Source organism: Neolamprologus brichardi, chromosome 19 (genome assembly GCF_056152115.1).
Source record: "Neolamprologus brichardi isolate AB-2024 chromosome 19, ASM5615211v1, whole genome shotgun sequence".
Lineage (NCBI taxonomy): Eukaryota > Metazoa > Chordata > Actinopteri > Cichliformes > Cichlidae > Neolamprologus > Neolamprologus brichardi.
The window spans coordinates 7,436,782-7,458,112 of record NC_142122.1 but is presented as its reverse complement, the minus strand read 5'-3'; the positions used below and the strand labels follow the sequence as shown (position 1 = coordinate 7,458,112).

The window sequence follows — 21,331 nt, the reverse complement described above, 5'->3', positions numbered from 1 at the left end:
TGATCACTCAGATATACTGTGTCATCCTTTGCATAAACCTTTTTGATTGGAGAACATGGATGCAAACCATGCAAACAAAAGATCTCTCACAGGGAAACAACAACAACCCCTCACTGTGCAAAGTAACAGGTTCGGGTTTTCCTTTAAATCGTCATGCATCAGCTTAGTCATACATATAGATCCCACATAGATATTTAAAGTAAATAAAAAAAATATTACAATGTAAGTGTTACAATCATAATATTGCACGGTTTCATGGACAGGATGTGCTTCAGAAGTCATAAACCAGGTTAGACATTGGTTACGACAAGTACTGCATTAACCAGATGCTGTCAAATATCTCGATACTTGCATACATAGATGCATACAGATGCTGACTCATTATGACTAGGACTGGGTATCGTCACTGATTTCTGTAATCGATTTAATTCCAATTCAGAAGGCCCCAATTTAATCCGATCCCTGATTCAATTCGATTGTAATTTTGCCTCAGTCAGAAATATTATTATTATGATTATTTCTCAGTACTGAGACTTGTTAGACTTCATCAGAGATATAAACATCACAGCAGATTGTTTCAAAGTAACTGAAGATAAAACACAGAAAAACATAAAGGAGGTTTTCTTGGCCTGGCTTTTTGTAGCAGATAACCCCCCTTAAAATATTCTGCAGGAGAACCAAATATAAGAAAACCATGAATCAACATATGAACATTACCTAATGCTGCTGCAGTGAAGCAGAGCAAAGTTACAGAGGTTTTATTATAGACACAGCTAAGGGTTTTGCAGATTGGCAGAATTTTAAAAAGTTTAAATTTCTCCGGTATTGTACAGCAGAAATGAGGCTTTCTTTTCGGATTCCATTTTTGAAAAAAGAAAACTAAACAAATGAGCGGATGACAGCACTGTAAACAACGGTAGACTGATGCATAATAAGCAAGCGAATAATCCAGAAAACAGAGAGTGACCAGTGACCTAGTCTGTGAGTGATTCAAATCACCTTGTTGCTTTGTGTTTGAAAAATTTTGCATCCAGTTTGAAAACCTCTGACCATGCAAATGATTTACGAGAGAAAACTCATAACAGCTACTGATCAGAAAACAAGAAAGAGCTGATAGATAAATGGACATCTTGTGCCTGCATGGACCCACAATGTTTTTGATGGGGTTATATTTTATATTTTACATTTTCATGAGTGTATTTCACTCCACTTTTGGAGAAAATAGTCTCCTGCATGCCTACTATCATAGAGATATCATCATTGGAGGACTTTTCCCCATTCACTTAAAAACCAATAGGACTAACACTTCTGGATCTCTCTCCTGTAGTGAGTAAGCACTGCTTCAGTTCATCAGCTCATTAGTGTGAATTAAATGATTCGTGAATTTAATCTCTCTTCTGTCCATTTTTGCAGCTATGACATACAAATGTTCCTCCGCAGTCAAGTGATGATATACGCCATCAGAAAAATCAAGCTACCTAACATCACCATAGGATACGACATCTATGACACGGTGCTAACGCTAACGTGTTAACAAGCTAACCGCACTAATGCATTGACGCCATGCAGCACCATGCATGGGGTGATCCGCGTTAACTCGCTAACGGAGATTTGCTGTGTTAATGCAGTTATGGCGTTAACGTCATTTTATCGAGATTAACGCTGACAGCACTAATTTTGTTTGTTTTTTCAGAAATAGTTTACTGCGATATTTCACTAAATGCTTGTTAACTGTAAATTAAGAAAACTAAGAATTCTGGGTGGAAGGCTGTGAAAGCTACCTCAGATGATCTCAGTGCTTTATCACCATTTCTATCTGGTGTGATCTATTTTACGGTTTGTGTTTTAGTGGTTGGTGTTTATTAAACTGTATTTTATTCAAATATACCTCTTTTTTTAGACTGGTCCTTTCACATAATCCAATTATCAAGTCACTGTTTGTAATCCTGAATTCTTTGTTTAAAGACACTCATTGCACGATGCCCATGACTAGTAATATCTTAAAATATTCCAATTTAACTAAAGCTTTTAAGAGAGTATGAAGAAAGAAATACTTTGACTTCATTTCGAAAACACATCAACATTCGCTATTGCAAAAGCAGTTTTCTTTGTTTACAGGCTGTGACCAGCTAACCTGCTGCTGCTGATCTGAGGTTTACTGCACAACTGAATTCAACAATATAATACATTGACTGTGTACTGATGATACTGTCTTTATACTTAACAGTTAGTATACCAGTAGAATTTAGTGATTGAATCTAAGCATCATCCGCTAAAATTCATATTGTCTGTTACTCTTAATGTAACTCTAATGTACTCTGGTGTGGTCCCACGGGCTAAGGACTGACCACTAGGCATTTGAAGTAAGCCCCTCCCCAGGCCTTGGTCCAAGGTGGGGCCACAGTATCCCTGCTCTGATTGAGGTTGCTTACTTCGGTGTGTCTGGCGCCTCACTCAGGACTGAGTTGAGTTCATTTGCGTCACGGCTGTGTGAAGGCAGGCGGGACTGGTGGACCCAAGAGCAGGACTCACAGAGGCAAACGTAACTCAAAAACACTCTGCTTTATTCCTCGATTGCAGAAAAAACAGAAAACTAGCTAAACTGAGAATACAAATAAACTAAACAGGCAGGTAAGCTGGCAGACGTAACACACAGTGTAGAATGAGGGACGACGGAATGATGAGCAGGGGAAGATGCAGACGATGCAAGAGGTGAAATGGACCAAGAAGAAACAGCTGGGAGACATGGCTGACACTGATCACACAGACGAGATGGGGAGCACGCAAAATTGAATACACTGAAACAAGACAAAGACCTTCAAAGTAAAACAGGAAATGCAACACACATGCAGAGACACAGACTCAGAGACACGGGCTTTACACAGAGAGCCAACTGAACTGGAACAGAGTGAGTACAGAACCTAAACCTCACAAAACACTGAGTCATCAGACTCGGAACCATGACAATTTGCTAAAAAAAACCCAGATGAAACAGGAAAAATGTCAAAAATACATTTAATTAAATTTCTTTTAAAATTTTCTATAGATATCACAATAACATCCTTACTAATAAAAAGAAGGAAAAAAGAAAAACTATTAAATGAGTACATTTATGAATGTGAAATGCTGGAATTAATTAGATTATGTTCACACGAAAGGTATAAATGTAATGCTAGATTTTAAAACTTTTGTTAGAGTTTACAATTAAATAAATATGTACATGTATCAACAAATTCTTTTAATCAGCTACCAGGCTACGTTTTAGGAATATATAAAGATGATAGTGTACATTCTACCTCTGTTGTGTGAAGTAAAACTGACTTCTAGGAACAGACAATGGTGATCCCAACTGATACCTGTGTAATCCATCCCATATCACTGTCATGCAAATATGAAAAAGTCATGCCAACTGAGGTTTTTCACGTGGCATCACATATGCACAATGCCTGCACGTGTCCCTTATGCAATCTCATCTCAGTTACATATTCATGCTGCTACTGCATCAATCTGTTACTATAGATGAGGAGCAATCCTAAACATAACATTTGGTAGATTCCATGTGTATACTAGATTTTCACTGGCTTGGGTTAGAAACAAGCTACAAAATCTGGAGAATAACCTCAAATGAGCACAGGTCACCTGACCATATCCTGTCACCAAGAAAACAAGAACCCAGAATCGCAGCCACAGCAGAACTTGGAGTTGGAGTATCCCAGCTACCACAGGGTGAAGTGGTAGCTGGGATAGGCCAGGGTACCATTTCACCACTTGTCTGTCTCTATGTGCTAGCACTGCACTCACATTCACACCTATGGACAATTTAGAATTACCAATTAACCTAATCCCACTAACTGCATGTCTCTGGACTGTGGGAGGAAGCCAGAGTACCCACTCAAGCACTGGGAGAACACGCAAACTCCACCAGTGTTGGGCAAGTTACTTTGAAAAAGTAATTAGTTATAGTTACTAGATACTTCTTCAAAAAAGTAACTGAGTTAGCAACTGAGTTACAATATTCTAAAAGTAATTAATTACTTGAAAAGTAACTATTGTGTTACAAAAACGTTTAACCCTCTGGGGTCCAGGGTATAATTGGCCATTTTTAACTACTTTTGATTTTTCCTCCACATTTCACCTTTAAAAACTGTTTGTTTGCCTTGTTTGGTATCATCCTTTTCAGCACAACCTCACGTGTCTGTATTTACAGTTATGTTTTCATTTTGACATACTGTATTAACACAATTGATCTAAAATCAGACAAAAAACATAAAATCAGAGTAGAAAAAGTGATATTTTTACTGTAACAACCAAAAACATGTTTAATGAATCCTATTTCATAACTTTAAATGCAAATATAAATTGTCAATTTTAAAATCCTCTGCACAAGTTTTGCAAACAACAAAGTTATTTGCATCCATTTACCTTTTACCTTGATTTTTTAAATAACCATTTCAAACTATTTACAGAACAATCAGCTGTTCTGCATTCAGTAAGATGCCGCACAAATTATTTGTGCCACTCCAAAAAAAAAAAAATTTCTGTCCACTATAAAGGAGAACATCACAGCCTGATACCTGCACGTCTGACAGCAGCAAGTGTATCACTGCTGTTTTCTACCTGGAGACAGCAGTCGCATCATTGTTCTGACACACAACACAAAACTATCCACAACACTACACACTAACTACACAAAACAACACATGAACTACACACTCCAAAAAAGCTAAACGTCACAAATCTCTCACATCTCAAAACTCGCTCTCTCTCTTTCTGCTGTGTCTCTCTCTGTCTCTCTCTCTCTCGCCGTCACTCCTAAAACTTCACCTGGTTTTTTTTGTTTGTTTGTTTGTTTGTGTTTTTGCTCATAAACAGAGAGATCTTGCTAGCGCTGGCCTTAGACAGTAAATGTGATGAAACTATTGAGGAAAACGGCGCATATATATTGTTTATCATGACTCTGGTTTTACGTGGCCTATCAACACAATTTAAAAACTGGTATATATCACCTTGTTGCTTTGTGCTAAAGTGGTCATGTGATTGGCTTACCACGACTACTTTATTCTTCCTCAGTCAAACAGCAGCACTCATGCGATTGTTTTGCCCCCTTAGCTCCAGGTGTTGTGCTAGACAGTGATCGTGATTACCGTCCGCGGGAGCGCGCAGCTGCTGTAGCGTCCAGATTACTTATGTGGTCAGCTACTTCGTGCAACTGATATAAGATGCGGTAAGCTGAACACAGCTTCAACCGTCTGTTTGTTGAAAAATAGTAACGGACTGTATTTTCTTGTTAGTAACTGTAACGATAGGAATAATAATTAACTAGATTACTCGTTACTGAAAAAAGTAACGCCGTTAGTAACGCCGTTATTCCCATCACTGAACTCCACACAGAAAGGCCCCGTCCAGGTAGTGGAATCAAACTCAGGACCTTCTTGCTTTGGGGCAATCGCCACACCACCCATTGCGCATGCTGCCCACAAGTTTGTCCTTCTGAAGAAAACCATTAATATGACTGAATGATGATGATGATGATGATGATGTCAATTTCATCTGTAATATTTTATGGTCTACAGATTTTAAACCCAACTTCCACTTCCACGTCAACGTTTTGTTGTAATTCCCATATTTGACCACTTGGGGGCTGCAAATACTCATGTTTGGATTTAAAACACAGTTTTTCATAAAAGGCCAAATATTTTAAGAGATGTTCAAAGTGTAGTGTGCCTGATATTCAGGTCAAACCATTATCATGCTATAATTATCCCTGATAGCAAAGTCATTTTATATTATACCCATTTAGTGACTGTTGGCTTTAAAATATACATAAAAGATAAGATAACTCTTTATTGTCATTGCACAGTCATACATAGTACAACAGTACAATGAAATTGGCACTACGCACAAAACAACACAACACAACAAAAGTAATAATAAATAATATTGCATGTGTGCTTTAGGGTAAAGCCTGCAGAATGTCAGTTTATCCTGTGCGTTGACAGATCTTAAAATGATTATGCACACTTTCACATGTTTTAAATTATTAGGTGAACACAGAATCAGCTGATGATTCTCATATTAACTCATAGGCAAAATACCTGTCAGTGCATTTTGGAACATTTCTAATGCCATGTGTACTAACGCACCCTCTAAGTAGGCTGGGCTGTCATTTTGGTGAGTGAAGTTCTGGTATTTTATTGGGCTCTTAGCACTAATTAGAAGATGTCTGTTTCTGTGCCTTGCACCCGTACAGTTTATGTATCCCAAACTAAGATGATGGCAAACTTGACCCTAGTCCAAAGCTGTCAGGGTTTTCTTTTGTACTGACTGGGAGGTTAGTTTAAGCTGAATGTGCAATAATTTCATTTGATGGATGCATTTTTCATTTGGATCTCTCAACCTTATGTTCACTCCCTAACGTACCACTCAGTCACCAGACTTTGAGATCTTTTGCACTAGTAGATAATATGTTCTTTTAGCACAATGGGCCACTTTCTCGTGCCATACTCTGGTGAAGAGATGACGCGAGAAGTTGTCTTCTTTATATATGACTCAAATATATTCTTAAAATATATTCTGTGAACGATTTTGAACATAACACCTTCACCGAAAATTTAATACCCATTTATATTTACGATGCTCTTGAATTCCTTTTGTTGTGTTGCTTTTCACTTGACAGTTCATCCAAGTATAAATGTAAAAAAAATATTTTGGTTTAGTTCAAACAGAATAATTAATGCAGTAATATTAATTGTCTGAAATGCATTTTTTAAAAACCCAAAACAATAAAGGACAAAAACTCAAGTTGAAAATTATTATTTTTTTATTATCATTCTTTTAAATTAACAAACACTGCTATACATATTGCTGTTTTTTATTAATTTTGAATCATTTTAAACAGTTAAAGCATTTGGAAAAAGAAGTAATAGTAAAACAGAGGACAGAGACAGTAGATGACATGTACAGTAGAAGATCTACAGTCAATGGCTTTCCTATGTGTGTCGAGGGGCTCCAGAATATTTCAACATACAGACATGGTGATGTTTTTGGTTATCATTCCACCTTCTCATGCAGGATAACAACCAGCCACAGTAAATCAACCATTACCGAGCCTTTCCAAACAAGTAGCAGCAGCTTGTATTGAATTGAAAAGTCTGTTTTCTGCAACCAGCGCAACAAAACTCTCCCAACCATATCCCTTATTCTTCTCATAGCAAAAAGGTTTGCAATGGCACCTTCCTTTTACCCCTGACGTTATAGTCATTAGGAATGTCTGAAGTAAACGAAAAAAATAAAAGAAAAAAGTCTCAGATATCGCTGTTGTGTCCTTCTCAGTGCATTAAACCCTCAACCCTTTAAGTTACACACATAAAAATAAAGACAAAGAAGTGTCATAGGTGTCCACTCTTTCATGTCAGGCCAGCTGTTGAGAGAGTCTTCGTATCCCTTCCTTATTCTCGTAAAGTGAACCACATCTGGCCCTCGTTTTAAGCCACTACGTTTCTAACCGAGTACCTCGATGTTGTATTCATGCACCCATAAATCACCACATCTGAGTTGAATTTAAACATCATTTCTTTACTAAAAGTGACAGATTTACAAACACAGTATAAACAGGGTTGACATCATTGGCAGCTGGCGACAGTCTAGACCACAGTGGCTTTTTCAAATTTAAGCAAAATCCCTCCTTTTCAGACAAAGACGGACGAATTACAGGATTACACGTGTCATAAAAATCTTTTTTTTCCCCCCCGGCTTTTCTGAAACCTGACCAGAGTTGGAAAAAGGTAAGCGCTTTGTTTAGAAGATGAACGGCACAAAGAAGCCGAGGAGGGTTTCGTTCAAACTCTTCGACCGAAAAGACGAACCTCTCTTGAAGCGACGGAGTTTAGTAAAGTACCACCTCTGCAACACTTTTGCTAGACCAATCAGCAGCCAGCAGTCCTGCAACGCTCTTCACAACTGGGTTCTACTACACATGAGAGATATCCCTGACATCAATGTAAATCACATACACTTTGTCAAAAACAGGTTGTAAAGTTCAGGTACAGAATCACTGAGGAAAAGCACACCAATACTACTGTAAAGTCAAGCCACTATGGCAAAATAGAAAGTAGAGAGTAGGAACTAGTCGTTGATTGAAAGTTGGCTCGTATCCTTTGCAACACTGAGGAGTGCTCGGGTCACCCTGCGGATGACCGCTTTGCTTTTCTACAGGCAGATTAAAGGAGAGGACAATGTCTTAACAAAACACTGTAAAATTTAATCAGCACAGGCCATAAATACAATTAAAGAGATGGAAAGAACATCAGGAATGTGCACACACTCTTTTCCTGAATCGAGTTCTGAAAGGACAAATCGAAGTGGAAAAAGAGATGAGAGGAAGTCTTTGCTCATTGTCTCTTTCTCCCCTTCCAGTAGAAAGCTGACCTCGTTTAGTGATTTATTTATTGATTCGTCTTGGCAGAGTGCAAGTGTCGGACACATGGCTTTTTGAACATTTTCAAAAATATATATATATTAAGAACACGCTCTCTTGCTGTAATCACATCAACCAACGGCTGCCAAATGCAGGCATGTCTTTCTTCAGAATTGTCTGCCCAGTAAACGTTGACACTCTGGAGTTGAAATGGTGAAGGGATGATGCTTTTCAGAGTCGGTGCACACACTTTGACGGATAAAAAAAAATTATTTTTTTTTTACACTGAAGCAGAACGAGAAGAAACACGCAGCGTAGCCCTTGTGGGTCTCCCTCTAAAGGGGGGAAACGGCTCACATGGTCAGCTTGGTCTGGACTTTTCAGTGTGCTCTTGCGTCTTTAAAGACACCGGAGGGAGGGTGGGGACGAGGGCGCGCAGTCGATCCTTGTGTTTGCTTTCAGCCACAGTGTTTGTTTCTCAGCCGCGCCGAGACGAGCCCTCGCTCAGAGGGCCAGGAGGGTCGGTGAGTTGAGGGAGTCTGAGGACTGGTCGCCGCTGCTGCTGCTGCGCCGGTGGGCCTTGGAGCAGGACTCAGAAGAGGGCGAGGGGCTTTCGGGCTCCACCATGTTGGGGTAGGTGAATATGAGGTTTGGAGCATTTGGTGTGGCAGCCGGAGTAGATGCTGCCACCACTGGAGTGTTCAGGCTGTCTCCATCTGGGCTGTACATCCCGCCACCGATGCTGCTGCTTCCCAGACAAATGGGCTTGATGATTGAGCGCTGAAGCTTGCCCATATTTTCGTCCCCGTCCTCGGGCTCCTGCTTCACCACCACTTGGTTCATCTGAGCCCGTGTGCCCATGTTGGTGCGCATGGTGAGTGGGAGCGGATTACACTGCTGCTGCTGCCCGGATGGCTGGTGGCGCTCGTCGATGGGCAGCTTGCACACAGGATTGTGGGCAACAAGCATGAACTCCAGCTTGTCTTTCTCCTTCTGCAGGGTCTCGATCTCTTTCTGCAGGTCTGCCTTCTCCTCCTCCAGCTTCTCAGTTTCCTGTTGAATGAAAATATGAAGTAAAGTTTAGAACTACCACTTGCATTTTTCCTTAATTGGACAGTGGAAATACAGAGACAATAAATACATAGGAACTTCATCCCTGTTATCACCAGGCCACCAAAGAGTGGTAGACGATTTGTTTAAACTTAATAAAAACATGATGCAACATCTTACTAATGAACATGAGGTGATAAAATCATCTTCAGCACTTGTGAAGTTTCCAGACTGTACGTGTGGTTCTCTGAGAAGCCAAAAGAGGGCACTGTCTGTTCGCTTCAGTTTTCCCAAGCGCCACAATTTTATTAAACCCAGAAATTTGTCATGAACCATTTGGACTAACAACATGTAATCTCGAAGCCTTCTGCTTGAATTTGAGCGCCACATAATGACTGTGCCTTGTTTGTGTCTCAGAGAAATGAGATCCGCATCAAACAGTGTGTCATTAACGTGAGACACAAAAGACACAAATCCACACCATAAAGGCTTTCATCGGCCGTGAGACATGAGACATAAAGATAAGCTGACATGCTGTCTGAGAACTTTGACTCATGGGCAAAGGTATGAGGAAGTGGCACGGGAAGAGCCAAGAGAGGAGGCGCACAGCGAGACTCTTAAAGTGATAGTGTCAGTTATTCAGAGAGTTCGAACACTCCAACTTAATGTCACTGAAAAGCAACACTCCTTGGTTTCTATTTTTTTAAAGCAGGTGTATGAATAATGCAGTTTAATTTTTTGTTTTTCCTTGAAGCATTGGCTGTGACTGTATGACTGTGTGTGTGTGCGCGCATGCTGTATACCCCTATGTGGGATTGTGAGACAAGCAATTTGCCCCTTTTACAAAATGTCCTGCATTCATGGAGACAGCTGCCTGCAGCAAATTCCATTCCTGGGTTCTTTTTTTTAAGGCCTGACAAGCTCAACCTCACTGTAATTTGGGTAATTAGTCCATTTAGATGCCGTTACTGTCTGCCAGGCAGCACTGTGAGACAGCCCTACCTCTGTCTACAGCTGGCCGAGACAAAAAGCTTTTCATTGCCTGTCATCTCTTCACTCAGACCTTGCACTCAGAGACGCAGCGAGAGTCAAACCAGTAATGTGAGGTTGTAAATTTAGGTGTGGACTTCAATCACTCATCAAGAATCTGGACTCCTGCCAGGCCTCTAAACAAGTGCACCGTGTTCTCTGTGTATGCAAATATGTTTCTGTTTCCTTTTTGTTTTGCTACAAAATATTAAAAATGAAAAAGTTTGCAGAAAAAACAAAACAAAACAGGAACCACGGGGCTTTACTGGCTACTGGTTCTCACCACAAGATGCTGCAGCACTTAGATTTGTGGTATTTTTCTATGAAGACAAAAACAATAACATTTTGATGGTGATCTCCTGGCGCAGGTCTTCTACTCACCCCTTGCAGCATCTCGGTGAGCTCCCGCCGACGGTTACGGCACTTTGCCGCGGCTAACTTATTCCTCTCACGCCTCACCCTCCTCTTCTCCTCTTCCTCTGGGGTCAGCTAAGGGCGAGAAAAGAAAGAGCATGAAAGGTAGAATGAGGTATTTGACAGACACGCACACAATCAATACGAAGCGAAGAGCATAAATAGGAGCTCGGTGTGAGCAGAGAAGCAATCAAAGAGATTTTTTTTTTTTTTTTTTTTTGCAGTGGTTAGCTTTGGCTCGTTACCTGTTCATCCCTCTTGCGTCCTCTCCTGGTGTCCCCGATAGAGCGGATGACCCCAGGCCGAGCCAGTGGGTTGTGCGCAAGCAGACTGGGACCATTGGTCAGGTGATGGCCATATGGGTGGGAGCGGGAGTAAGGGTTGGACATAGAGGTGATGACAGTGGGCTGCACCATCCACTGCAGGTCTTGGCTTGTCGTGATTGCATTGATTGTGGGAATAAAGGCACTGTTGGAGCCGGGCATGTCAACCCTGTACTTCTGGAAAGAGAAGGGAAAAGATGGTGAAAAGGGATGCATGATGAAGGTAAAAGTCTCCAGAAGAGGATAGATTTATTTCCTAATGTGCTGCTTCTGATCTATTCCAGAAGCATCTCTGCTGTGCTTAGAGTACCATCACAGAGATGCACACACCACCACCCACCGTCATCAGATTCACACATTTTTCCACATTTCAAGCTTATAGTAGTGATTCAGTCCACATAGGCGAAACACTGTATGTAACCCCTGGAGTGAAACAGTGACACATGCAGTGATTCATGTGGGAAAGCCCAAGGTGTCCACTGCATCTCATTTTTACTACAATGAGACATAACAGTGCACTAGAGAGCCATTTCACATCTTCTTAAGTTCACTTTTGATTTGACGGGGCAGGTGGGAAATGTAAAATTATATTTTTAATGGAATAAACTTTATTAAATTTATTTCACAGAAGATTTTTTTTAAAAAAGAAACATGCAATCGAGGGGAGAATAGTGAAAAAAAACAAAAAACAAAAACATGCAGTCACTGCTTTGTGAGAACATCTGAAGATATAATGTGTTCCAGAATGGTAGATTTTTGTTCAGGCTGTCATACAGACAAACATTTTACATATCGTGCCTATATACATTTGTGCAACAAGGTCTTGTACAAACATTATCAACATGAGAAGTGATGTTAGATCATTGTTTCTGGTATCAAAAAGGAGGACTGCCAGCCCGTGTGCGTAAATTACGCACGTCCCCACATCCCCGTTATTCCCGACTTTCCGTCGGATATCCCGGCAGTCTCTTGCAACTTTGTTTATCTGGTGAGTCATTGTGTATTGCATTTGTCGAGCACATGTGAAACGCGGTCAGTTCCAGTAAGGGGGGAAGCAGACAGCTGTAACAAGCCAGGCATATTATCCAGAATTATGCGAGTGGAATTTTTGGGCCAGTTTGGCTTCAGAATAAGAGCACTGGAATTTACAATACATATAAACCAGGAAATGAATAACTGCCTACAAAGGACATTCAGTGGAATCATGACATTAGAGCCAAACAAGTCCGATTAAAATGATACTGGTCTTACAAAAACACGCGGGAGGAGGGGGGTCGTTTTCATATGTCTCCATAAACTAGCGAAGAGTTCATGTTCCAACCCTGTAATGGGAAACAGGCAGCCAGCGTGTGATTACAGGGAACCAGAGCAATGATACACGCTGTCCAAAAGTCTTTTACCGTAATATTGCGTGAGCCTGAGGAGGCTTCTCCACAGAATTGCACGGCAGAGGGTGTGGGGGTAAACAACATGCCTGTTCCCGGATTTATATCCTCATATTTTTGAGATACCGCGTCTTCACGGCATTACACTGACGCACCTCTACTGTATCTAAAGACTCACTCAGACTATGTAAAAGCGTAACCTTATGAGATTTTGGTGTTTTAGATGCATCTCTACAATTACTACCGTGAACACAGCGAGGAAGAACGAGCTTTTGATTGCCCTGCGCTCCCAGTCAGAGCGCGTTTCCAGCTGGAGAAAACGTGCCATGTGCAGCCCGAGACCCGCCTGATCGAATTAGACTCTGATTCCATGTGGAATAATAACATGTGGACACTTAAACGGAACTTAGATCAATTCTGCAGCAACACATACGGAATATTGAAATCAGACACCTCACAGCCCAACACGAAATGCCTGTTGCATCCACTATGAGCTTCATCTCTAGCTAGTTTATTATTACCACAGCATGAAAAGTGTAAAAAGCTCAGGTGTGCATTTGTTTTACACGCATTCGTCTCTGTGAGACAATTCGCAAAGAACCCAGAAATGTTCCAGTTTTACAAACGCACAGGGAATTTGGCAGAAAGAACGGCGAAATTAACATCTGTAAATCACAGACTCGGATTCATTCCAGTGTGCCAAATTTTCCTGCAACAGCGCACAAACCACCGTATATGTCTTTTTTTTTTTTTAATTGTTGGCATAAGACAATTGTACCATAAATTTACGCAAACTCGCGCATTGTCGCCAGCTGCGGTGCGCACTAATGGAGAAATGTAACATTAGACAAAAATAATCAGTGTCTAAATATTATAAAAGCAAAATCATTGTAATATTATTAGGCTGCACCTATGCACAGATTGACTACTGCCCCTGTTGAGTCACTGATTCGAACCGTGTCACTGGGTTCATTTGGATTTGTGTCTCCAGGCGACCCGGAAAATTCCTGTTTAAATTCAGTTAACGGCTGGAAGTAGCAACACGATGGAATAATTTTCTAAAAATCGGACTTCGCACAAGAACGAACTGACACTTTCATGTTATCCAGAATGCATTCATTAATTGATTAATCTGCAGCCAGTCCTTTCCTTCTGTTACCTGGTAGCTTGAGGTAGAGATCGGACTTCCGATCGTGCTGCTGCCGCTTGTGAAGGACTCTGGCTGGGCCGGAGAGGTGCTGCTGCCGCGGGACGAGGTGTCGTAGTTCCCGGAGTAGTCCTGGTACATGATCCAGGAAAGAGGAAGATTTCAGTGCACTGTTTGAGCTCTGAGAGCCTTTTTTTTTTTTTTAAATCCCCGATGCAAAAAAAGGCACCAACAGGAAAAAAAAAATCCTCTGATTCGAGAAATCGTTAATTTCCAAAGCAGGAGAAAAAAACAAAAGTGCAATTTTGCTCCTGTAAACTGACCTAAAACATTTTACTGATAATACAAATCGGGTTTTTTTCTTGTGTATTATCCCTGCTTGTAGAGTCTATTTCTTGTTGTTGTTTTTTTCCTGGAGCGGAGCAGGTAGACCTACACTACGCTGCAAAAGATCCTCTCAGGTGCGCAAACTTCAGCTTAAAGTCAGCAGCACACCTTCAGCAGTCAGATCCAGCAGCGACAATCAAACATGTAGTTAGAGTGACTCACACAGGTTAACATTCGCTTTAAAGCCTATTGCCTCTCTACTCTTCTCAGTATTTTCCGTCGCCTTGCCAGCTACACTCCTCTGAGCTCTCTCTGCTGCTCACGGAACACTTCGAACTTTTTTTTTCTTTTCCTTTTTACCACACTTCCTAGAGATGACTCACTTCAATGGCACTATGAAGAACTGCAACGGCTTTTCAACACCAACGAAAGAGCCTACGTCACGCATGGGGCGTTGCGACTTCAGCAGGGAGGGGTTGTCTCTGCAAAAGGCAGTGAAAAAGAAAATATCCGTTATCGCCATCCTGCGCTCTGCGGACAGCAGGGAGAAAACCGAAAAGCTGGGATTCGCTAAAAGTGGTCCAGAACATGTGTGGAGGGGTTTATTTTTTGTTACGGACGTCAGTGCTGCCGCGGAGTTCACTATTTGTCTGACATGCTTGGGTCCATTGACGCATGTTTCCTAAAATGGGCAGTTGCGTCAGCGAGCGCGTGTGGGTTTCCTTGGTAAAGGAAGCGTCAGACACTGGAGGGATTCCCTCCCCTCGCGCGCTGTGGTCCGGACTTGGAGCTCACAGCTCGCCGGTCCAGGTTCGGCCACCCGGCAGTGATGAAAAACCGACACATTAAAGCTTAGAAACTTAGAACTAAAGCGACTCTGCACGGATACGCGTGCACCCGCACACACCGGGAGCGAGTGCTGCGCAGTAAAAGCATTTATTAAAAGTTTCTCAGCTTCAAAATGAAATCCATATCTGTAGCTGTGCACAGCCTGAAAATTCGATAAATCAAATAAAGACAGAGAGGAGGGGGGTATCATGGTGGGTGTAACTATTTCATGTCCACCAGCTTTTATTTGCTGCTCATATACACACTCGGCGATTGGACACGCGGCGTTTCTGCACAATTAAACCTTTGTGTGCTTTGGCGCCGCCGCATTGTGCCTAATTTGGAGAAAGGTGGCACACAACACGGACGGTCAGATTAATGTGGCCCGCCGGTTAGTGCAGCACGGCGGCTTCAAAGGAATCTCGGTGAAATGTGGGCTAATTGTAATTCGGACGCACCTCATAAACAAGGGCGCAGCGCCCAGAATGTGACACGTTACACGATATAAAATGGCGCATTAAGTCTAATCCCATCTGCCACGGTTCCTATTTTAATCTGCAACACCATAACTGCTGGTGCCGCGCGCGTCTTTGCCAGAAAGCCTCGCTCCCATCAGAAAGTTTGAACCGGGGGAAGTTGCGCTGAGGGAAAAAATAATCTGCGGGGGGTTTCTGGGGTGACCAGTCAGCCGCTCGTTGCCTCACTTTGTTCGCTTGCTCATAACGTGAAGACGTCAGTTACACTTACAGGTACTGCAGCTCTCCTATATGTCACCCTTTCCAGAGTTACTGGGTGCCCGTCATTTTCGCCCCGTTACCTTTTGACCTGCGCACTGATCTGTGACGCCCTGCCTGTCGTTCGTTTTAGTTTCCCGAAGATGTTGAGTAATTCTGTATCTAAATGATACTAATTAATGGTTAATCTTTTGAACGCAGCGGTGTTGCTAAGCGACGCGTTTTCTGCTAAATAGCTAAAGGGTGGGTAATCTAATCTGCCATCCCATAATTAATGCCGTAATATCATTTGAGACGCACCCATGGGCGTCAATTTGGGAGAAGCACGATGTGACACTGTGACAACCTTTATATGGGTCCAAGTTTGATCTTTGAGGATCATGGGACACGCAACAGTCAGTCAGCCATACGCTGCTGCTCCAGTTTGCCTTCAGTTTCTTGGAGTTAAATCGCAAACTCTCCGACTTCCGAAAAACTGCAGCTTCAAGGAGCCCAAGGTCAGGGGTCAGGTGACACAAGAGGGTGTTTGGTCAATGTGCGCACTGAGATCATCTTATCTATCCATCACACATCAGAAGAAATCTGTTATACAGAACATCTCATTCAGCCTGACGTCCGCTGAAGGTCCACTGAACGTCCGTGCGCAAGAGGCTTACCTGGCCGCGGCAGACGCGCTTCAGGTGCTCGTGACGCAGGAGAGTTGATGCCTAATGCTGCCTTCAGGTACCGCCGCATAAATCCGAATGAGGAGATTGTAAACAAAGGGCAGTCAATCCAGGTTCGGGGGGATACATACAGAATATATTAATAAGAGCTAACGTAGATAGTTATTATAATTTAACAACAAAACCCATTTCATGAAAACACCTAACATGGCCTATAGTAGGAAATGATCATCTAATCATGCATCATAGACATCAGTCACACGGCGTTTTCCGTTTGCAGGATCACAGCCCTTTGATGTTGGGTTGTTTTTTTGATTTTCACTTTTTCTGTTGTGTAGCACATTATGAGTACTTTAAAGCTATCTTTGACTCCTTTTTCCCGACCACATTATTTTGCGCAACAAGATATAGGGCATGTTATGGATTATATTGCAGTCATCATAACATCAGAATCCCCAAGATTACTGGAAGTGTTTCGCAAGCATGATCGTAGGAATAATAACAAATCCATGACAAGACGTCCATTTAATTTTGGTCATTGCTGTCAATGATCCAGCAGAGTACTTTTTTTTCTTTAAGTGTGCTGTAAAATAATCGTTGTTAAATTACAATGCTGTACTTTCAGCTCTAAAATAAAGTGGTGTTTTTTACGTTGTAAAACATTTTGCAGTTCTGTTCTGTATAGAAATCTTTGCAACACGTTTGCTGTGTGATTTTCATTGTACTGCTGTTTGCGTGTTCCTGCTGTCAGTGCCAGAAACAATTTATTACCCTAAATAAGATACACCCTGGAGTCAGTTTCTAGTTGTTCTTCAACCATGACAAGTACTGAATGCTTTGATTCTCCAATTTCCCACACCCAGGGACATTTCTAAGATATCCAAGAAGATGAAACATTTTTTGGGAGTCACATAGAACCAGAAGTTAGAACATCTGATTATAAATGAATACAGAGAATGTGTGTAAAAAACATTTCATTTGGTATAATTTTCTGGCTCATTTGCAGTCCCCCTCATAGAGATGTATTGCATGATAAGTGGCTGTACCACAGTTTAAATATTGTTTTTTATTTATTTTATTTATTGTTGAGTTTTTTTAAAAAATAGGAATAGTATGCATACAGTATCATAATGTGCATATCATTATTGTGTATATTTTTATAGTGCAGCTAGAGATTATTTTAATACTTGAATACTGCTGAAAGCTTGGTCTATAGGCTTTATCTATAGTAATACATTATACATGAATATATTTTAGTCACAGAAATATATATATCCCAAGAACAAGGGTCTCATGCAGGGGCTTGTCCTTCCATGATGGTTTCTTCTCTTGCTCCCTTTCTTGGGTTTCTGCTGCCCAAGGTATTCACTGAGCACGCCGCCATCTTTCTGATGTACTCGTGGATGTCTGTTGTCTCATCCTGGATTGTGGTACCCCCACTCACTAGGAACAGCACAGTCCTAGGAACAGCAAAGATACTGCGCAGGACCCGCAAGCTCCCAGGCCTCTCTCTGCTGGAGGACCTGAGCTTGAAAGACAAACTCCATTAGTGTGTGTGTGTGTGTGTATAACATTTATGAAGTGGAGAAATATTTCTTACCATAAATTTGTCATTTTACAAAGAGCAGGACATGTGTGTGTATGTGTATATGTATATGTATATATATCTATATATACACACACACACACGGGCGGGCGGAGGGACGGACGGACAGACGGACAGACAGACAGGCGGGCGGATAGATAGACAGATAGATAGATAGATATGTATAGAAATAGATATATAGATATACATATACACACACGTCCTGCTGTTTGTAAAATGACAAATTTATGGTAAGAAACATTTACCCACTTCATAAATTCATAACAGGACATGTAAAAATATACAACTGGATGACTTGAAGGTTAAATGACATACAAACCTCCTGAAAAGTGCATTTACAGTCACACTGAGTCACTTCATTGCTACATAATTCTCTGGAAAACAGCTCAGTTTGCCAGAGAGGAGAAGACTGTTCAGAATTCACTACATATTTCCTTCACTTTTTTTTTTGCCCTTGTATCACTTTGTTTTCTTTTTCCTTTGCCGTCAGTCGCCTGTCATGTTGTCATGTTGTAATACCTTAACCTGGATAATAGCTCAACATGATCAGTGTGGCTAATCTCACAGCTCAGGTGCAGCCAGTAGGACACACGTAGGTAACAAAGTGCTGACTCTGAGCACACAGAGTGGGTTAAAGAACAATCAGAGTGACCGACAGTGGGACTGTGCTAGTGGCATGTTAACACACTTCACGTGCTGTTTGATTACGCAACAACAGCAACACCGAGTTCACTGCATTTTTGAGTTAGCCGAGCAAAATCTAGCAGGGAGCCGATACCCTCCTTGCGCATGCACTGACAATGCTGTGGCAAACATGTGCTCCCTTTGTCACAGTGTTTTGTGCAAGTTGGAGGTTTTGAATGGAAATCTAATCAGCGGTTTCATCAGGAAGCCCAGTGTGCAGGAACACGGCTTTAAAAAGAGAAGGCTGGATGCCAGACGGGCAGACAGCTCCTGTGAATTGAAGCAAGCATCCTTCAGTGATTTCATTTACTGGTTGCTGTGGTGACTCATGTAAAGCAGTCAAACACAGCAGCGCAGAGGGATAATTTGAACGTTCTTGACCTCCGGAGTGTGGGATTGCAGAGAGAAGAAGATGAATTCATTGGCCGCATACTCTCCAATAAGGCCGGTCACATCATTCAGGTATGCAAAAAGCTCAGCAGCTGCTCAACAACATCTTCACCCTGACCACGTCCATATGGACTGAATTCTAATCCACTCAGACAACTGGCCTGCTTTGGTGTAGTTTCAGCCTTAATGCCAGATCCCATTTAGCAAAACAATTAATTAAACACTTATGACAATCATTCAGGAACACCTGAGACTGACTTTGAAGGACTGCATTGGACAGACATGGCTCAAAACACTGCACAGAGAATCTCAAAAAGAGCTACTTATTTTTACACAAGATTGGAGCTTTACTCGGAATCTGAGGATGTGGTTTTATCAGTTCTGATATCAAAATAAAGCAGCAAACCCTTCATTATAAACTAGGAGAAAAATGACATCCAGTGTTTTAGGAAGTTGATATATTGAGTTAAATATGAGAGATTGTGTTCACAATAAATTTGAACCCTTTTAAATATTATTATTAAATTTAGCTTCCCAAATCAACTCTAAAGCCATTAACAGAAACTGTTTTCTGTAGCAAAATCTAAATTTAGTTTAAAAATCCTTTCACTATCACTTGGTATTTAAACACATTGATTTTTATCTCGAATGAAAGCTTTCACATTTTGGGAAAGAACCTCATTTGCTTTCTTGCTAAGTGCTAAGTGTTAAATGAGAAGATTGATATCACTTTTGGCTTACATGCAAATATAATCGACAGTAGTTCATTTACACATGGAACTAAACGTTTGGTACACGATATGCTAATTTTCAACCTCTGCATTAAAAATGTAACACAAAACACCTGCAATACAAAAAGGAGGAAAAGTAATAAAGAAATTATCTTTAAAAGAAGACTAGGACCTTAGGTTGATATAAGGGTTAAAATTAGAGTATGCGAAGTATGGTTTAAATTATAATTAGGATTATAGGAGGTAAAGTTGTGGTGCAATGGGAACTAAAAAGACTGTCATTTACTTAAATTACTGAGTAACTTTAATTATTATAGTAGTAGATTGCCCCGTGTGAGGGCTGCATGGCGTCAACGCATTAGCGCCGTGATCACCAATCACATAGGGCGAGCCGCCTTAACTTGCTAACGGAGATTTGCTGCATTAACGCAGTTATGGCGTTAACATCATTTTAACCAGATTAACCCTGACAGCACTACATCATAGCTAAGAAAAATAACGAGAAACAGCAAAAGAAGCCATGTTTTTTCCTGACAAATCAAGAAAGATATCATTGTTAATTAGTTAGCTTTACATTTGTTTGCTTTTGTATTTTTTTTCTCCCGTGGACAGAATTGGGCTAGCTAGCTATGTTTCCCTGTTCCCAGGGAATATAGCTAGCTAGATTACTAGCTATAAGGTAACAGTAACTAGAATAACCATTTGTTACAACCAAGGTATGCAGAAGAGCATCTTTGAACGTACAACACTTTGAACCTTGCAGCAGATGGGCTACTGCAGCAGAAGACCACACCTCTCAGCTACAATTTACACAGGCTTACCAAAACTGGACAACAACAAATTGGAAAAATGTTTCCTGTTGTCTATTTCTACTGCAACATTCAGACGGTAGCGCCAGAAATTGGAACATGAAAACATTTCCTCGGCAAAGTTTGGAGCCCGTAGTCCCAACTGAGCTTGGTTTAAGTTTCAAAGTCTGAGTAATAATGGTTTAAAATGTAAAAGTCACGAGATCTAAATCCAGTAAAGCATGTTTGGTATGACGTGGAACAGGATATTCACATCTTGGAAGTGATGTGATGTTGATGCATTGACTGTGTGATGCTATAATGTCAATTTGAGTCACAATCTCAGAGGAATGTTTCCATCACCTTGTTAAATCAACCCTCTACTACCAAGGTGTACCTAATAAAGTGATGAGTATCTATTATTACAGTGACCAACCATCTGTCCATTCTTTTTCGCTGATCTTTGACAGGGTCGACGGGGGGGCGGGGTTAGTGCCTATCCCAACTACCACAGGGCGAGACGTGGTGTGCACCCTGGATATTACAATATTACAATAGTAAGCAAAGAGATGCAAAAATAAATCCCATGTTAATTCTACTTCCATGCTAATTCTACTAATTTGGCGATATTAACTACTGCCCCTACTCAGCTTTTATAAACTGGCCAATCAGCTGAAACTGTGTTTATATTTGTTCATCTACCCGTTTTTTGCTCTCATCATATATGTATATATATATGTATATACACACACACACACACACACACACACACACACACACATATATATATATATATATATATATATATATATAT

The 21,331-nt window shown here is 41.0% G+C and overlaps 1 protein-coding gene across 2 annotated transcripts; it reads right to left on the bottom strand.

Moving 5' to 3' along the window:
• Positions 1 to 6,833: 6,833 nt before the first annotated feature.
• fosl2 (FOS like 2, AP-1 transcription factor subunit) lies at positions 6,834 to 14,669 on the bottom strand. 2 transcript variants are annotated; one of them, XM_035911412.2, is made up of 5 exons: positions 14,475 to 14,669; positions 13,777 to 13,896; positions 11,155 to 11,409; positions 10,877 to 10,984; positions 6,834 to 9,469 (listed from the first exon to the last, which is right to left on the bottom strand). In XM_035911412.2, the coding sequence occupies exons 3-5, from the start codon at positions 11,392 to 11,394 to the stop codon at positions 8,921 to 8,923; spliced, it is 897 nt and encodes a 298-aa protein (XP_035767305.2). In that variant the 5' UTR covers positions 11,395 to 11,409; positions 13,777 to 13,896; positions 14,475 to 14,669; the 3' UTR covers positions 6,834 to 8,920. The 2 variants fall into 2 exon arrangements, with proteins under 2 accessions (XP_035767305.2, XP_006799454.2); XM_006799391.2 differs by having other exon boundaries at positions 13,777 to 14,665.
• Positions 14,670 to 21,331: the final 6,662 nt, after the last annotated feature.

What these genes read in the sequence shown, in the direction of transcription:
- fosl2 (XM_006799391.2), bottom strand. Translation starts at nt 13,905, where the DNA reads ATGTACCAGGACTACTCCGGGAACTACGACACCTCGTCCCGCGGCAGC. An exon ending in TCTCTACCTCAAGCTACCAG is followed by an intron (nt 11,410 to 13,776) that starts GTAACAGAAGGA and finishes TTCTCTTTCCAG; the next exon opens with AAGTACAGGGTTGACATGCC. An exon ending in GACGCAAGAGGGATGAACAG is followed by an intron (nt 10,985 to 11,154) that starts GTAACGAGCCAA and finishes TCTCGCCCTTAG; the next exon opens with CTGACCCCAGAGGAAGAGGA.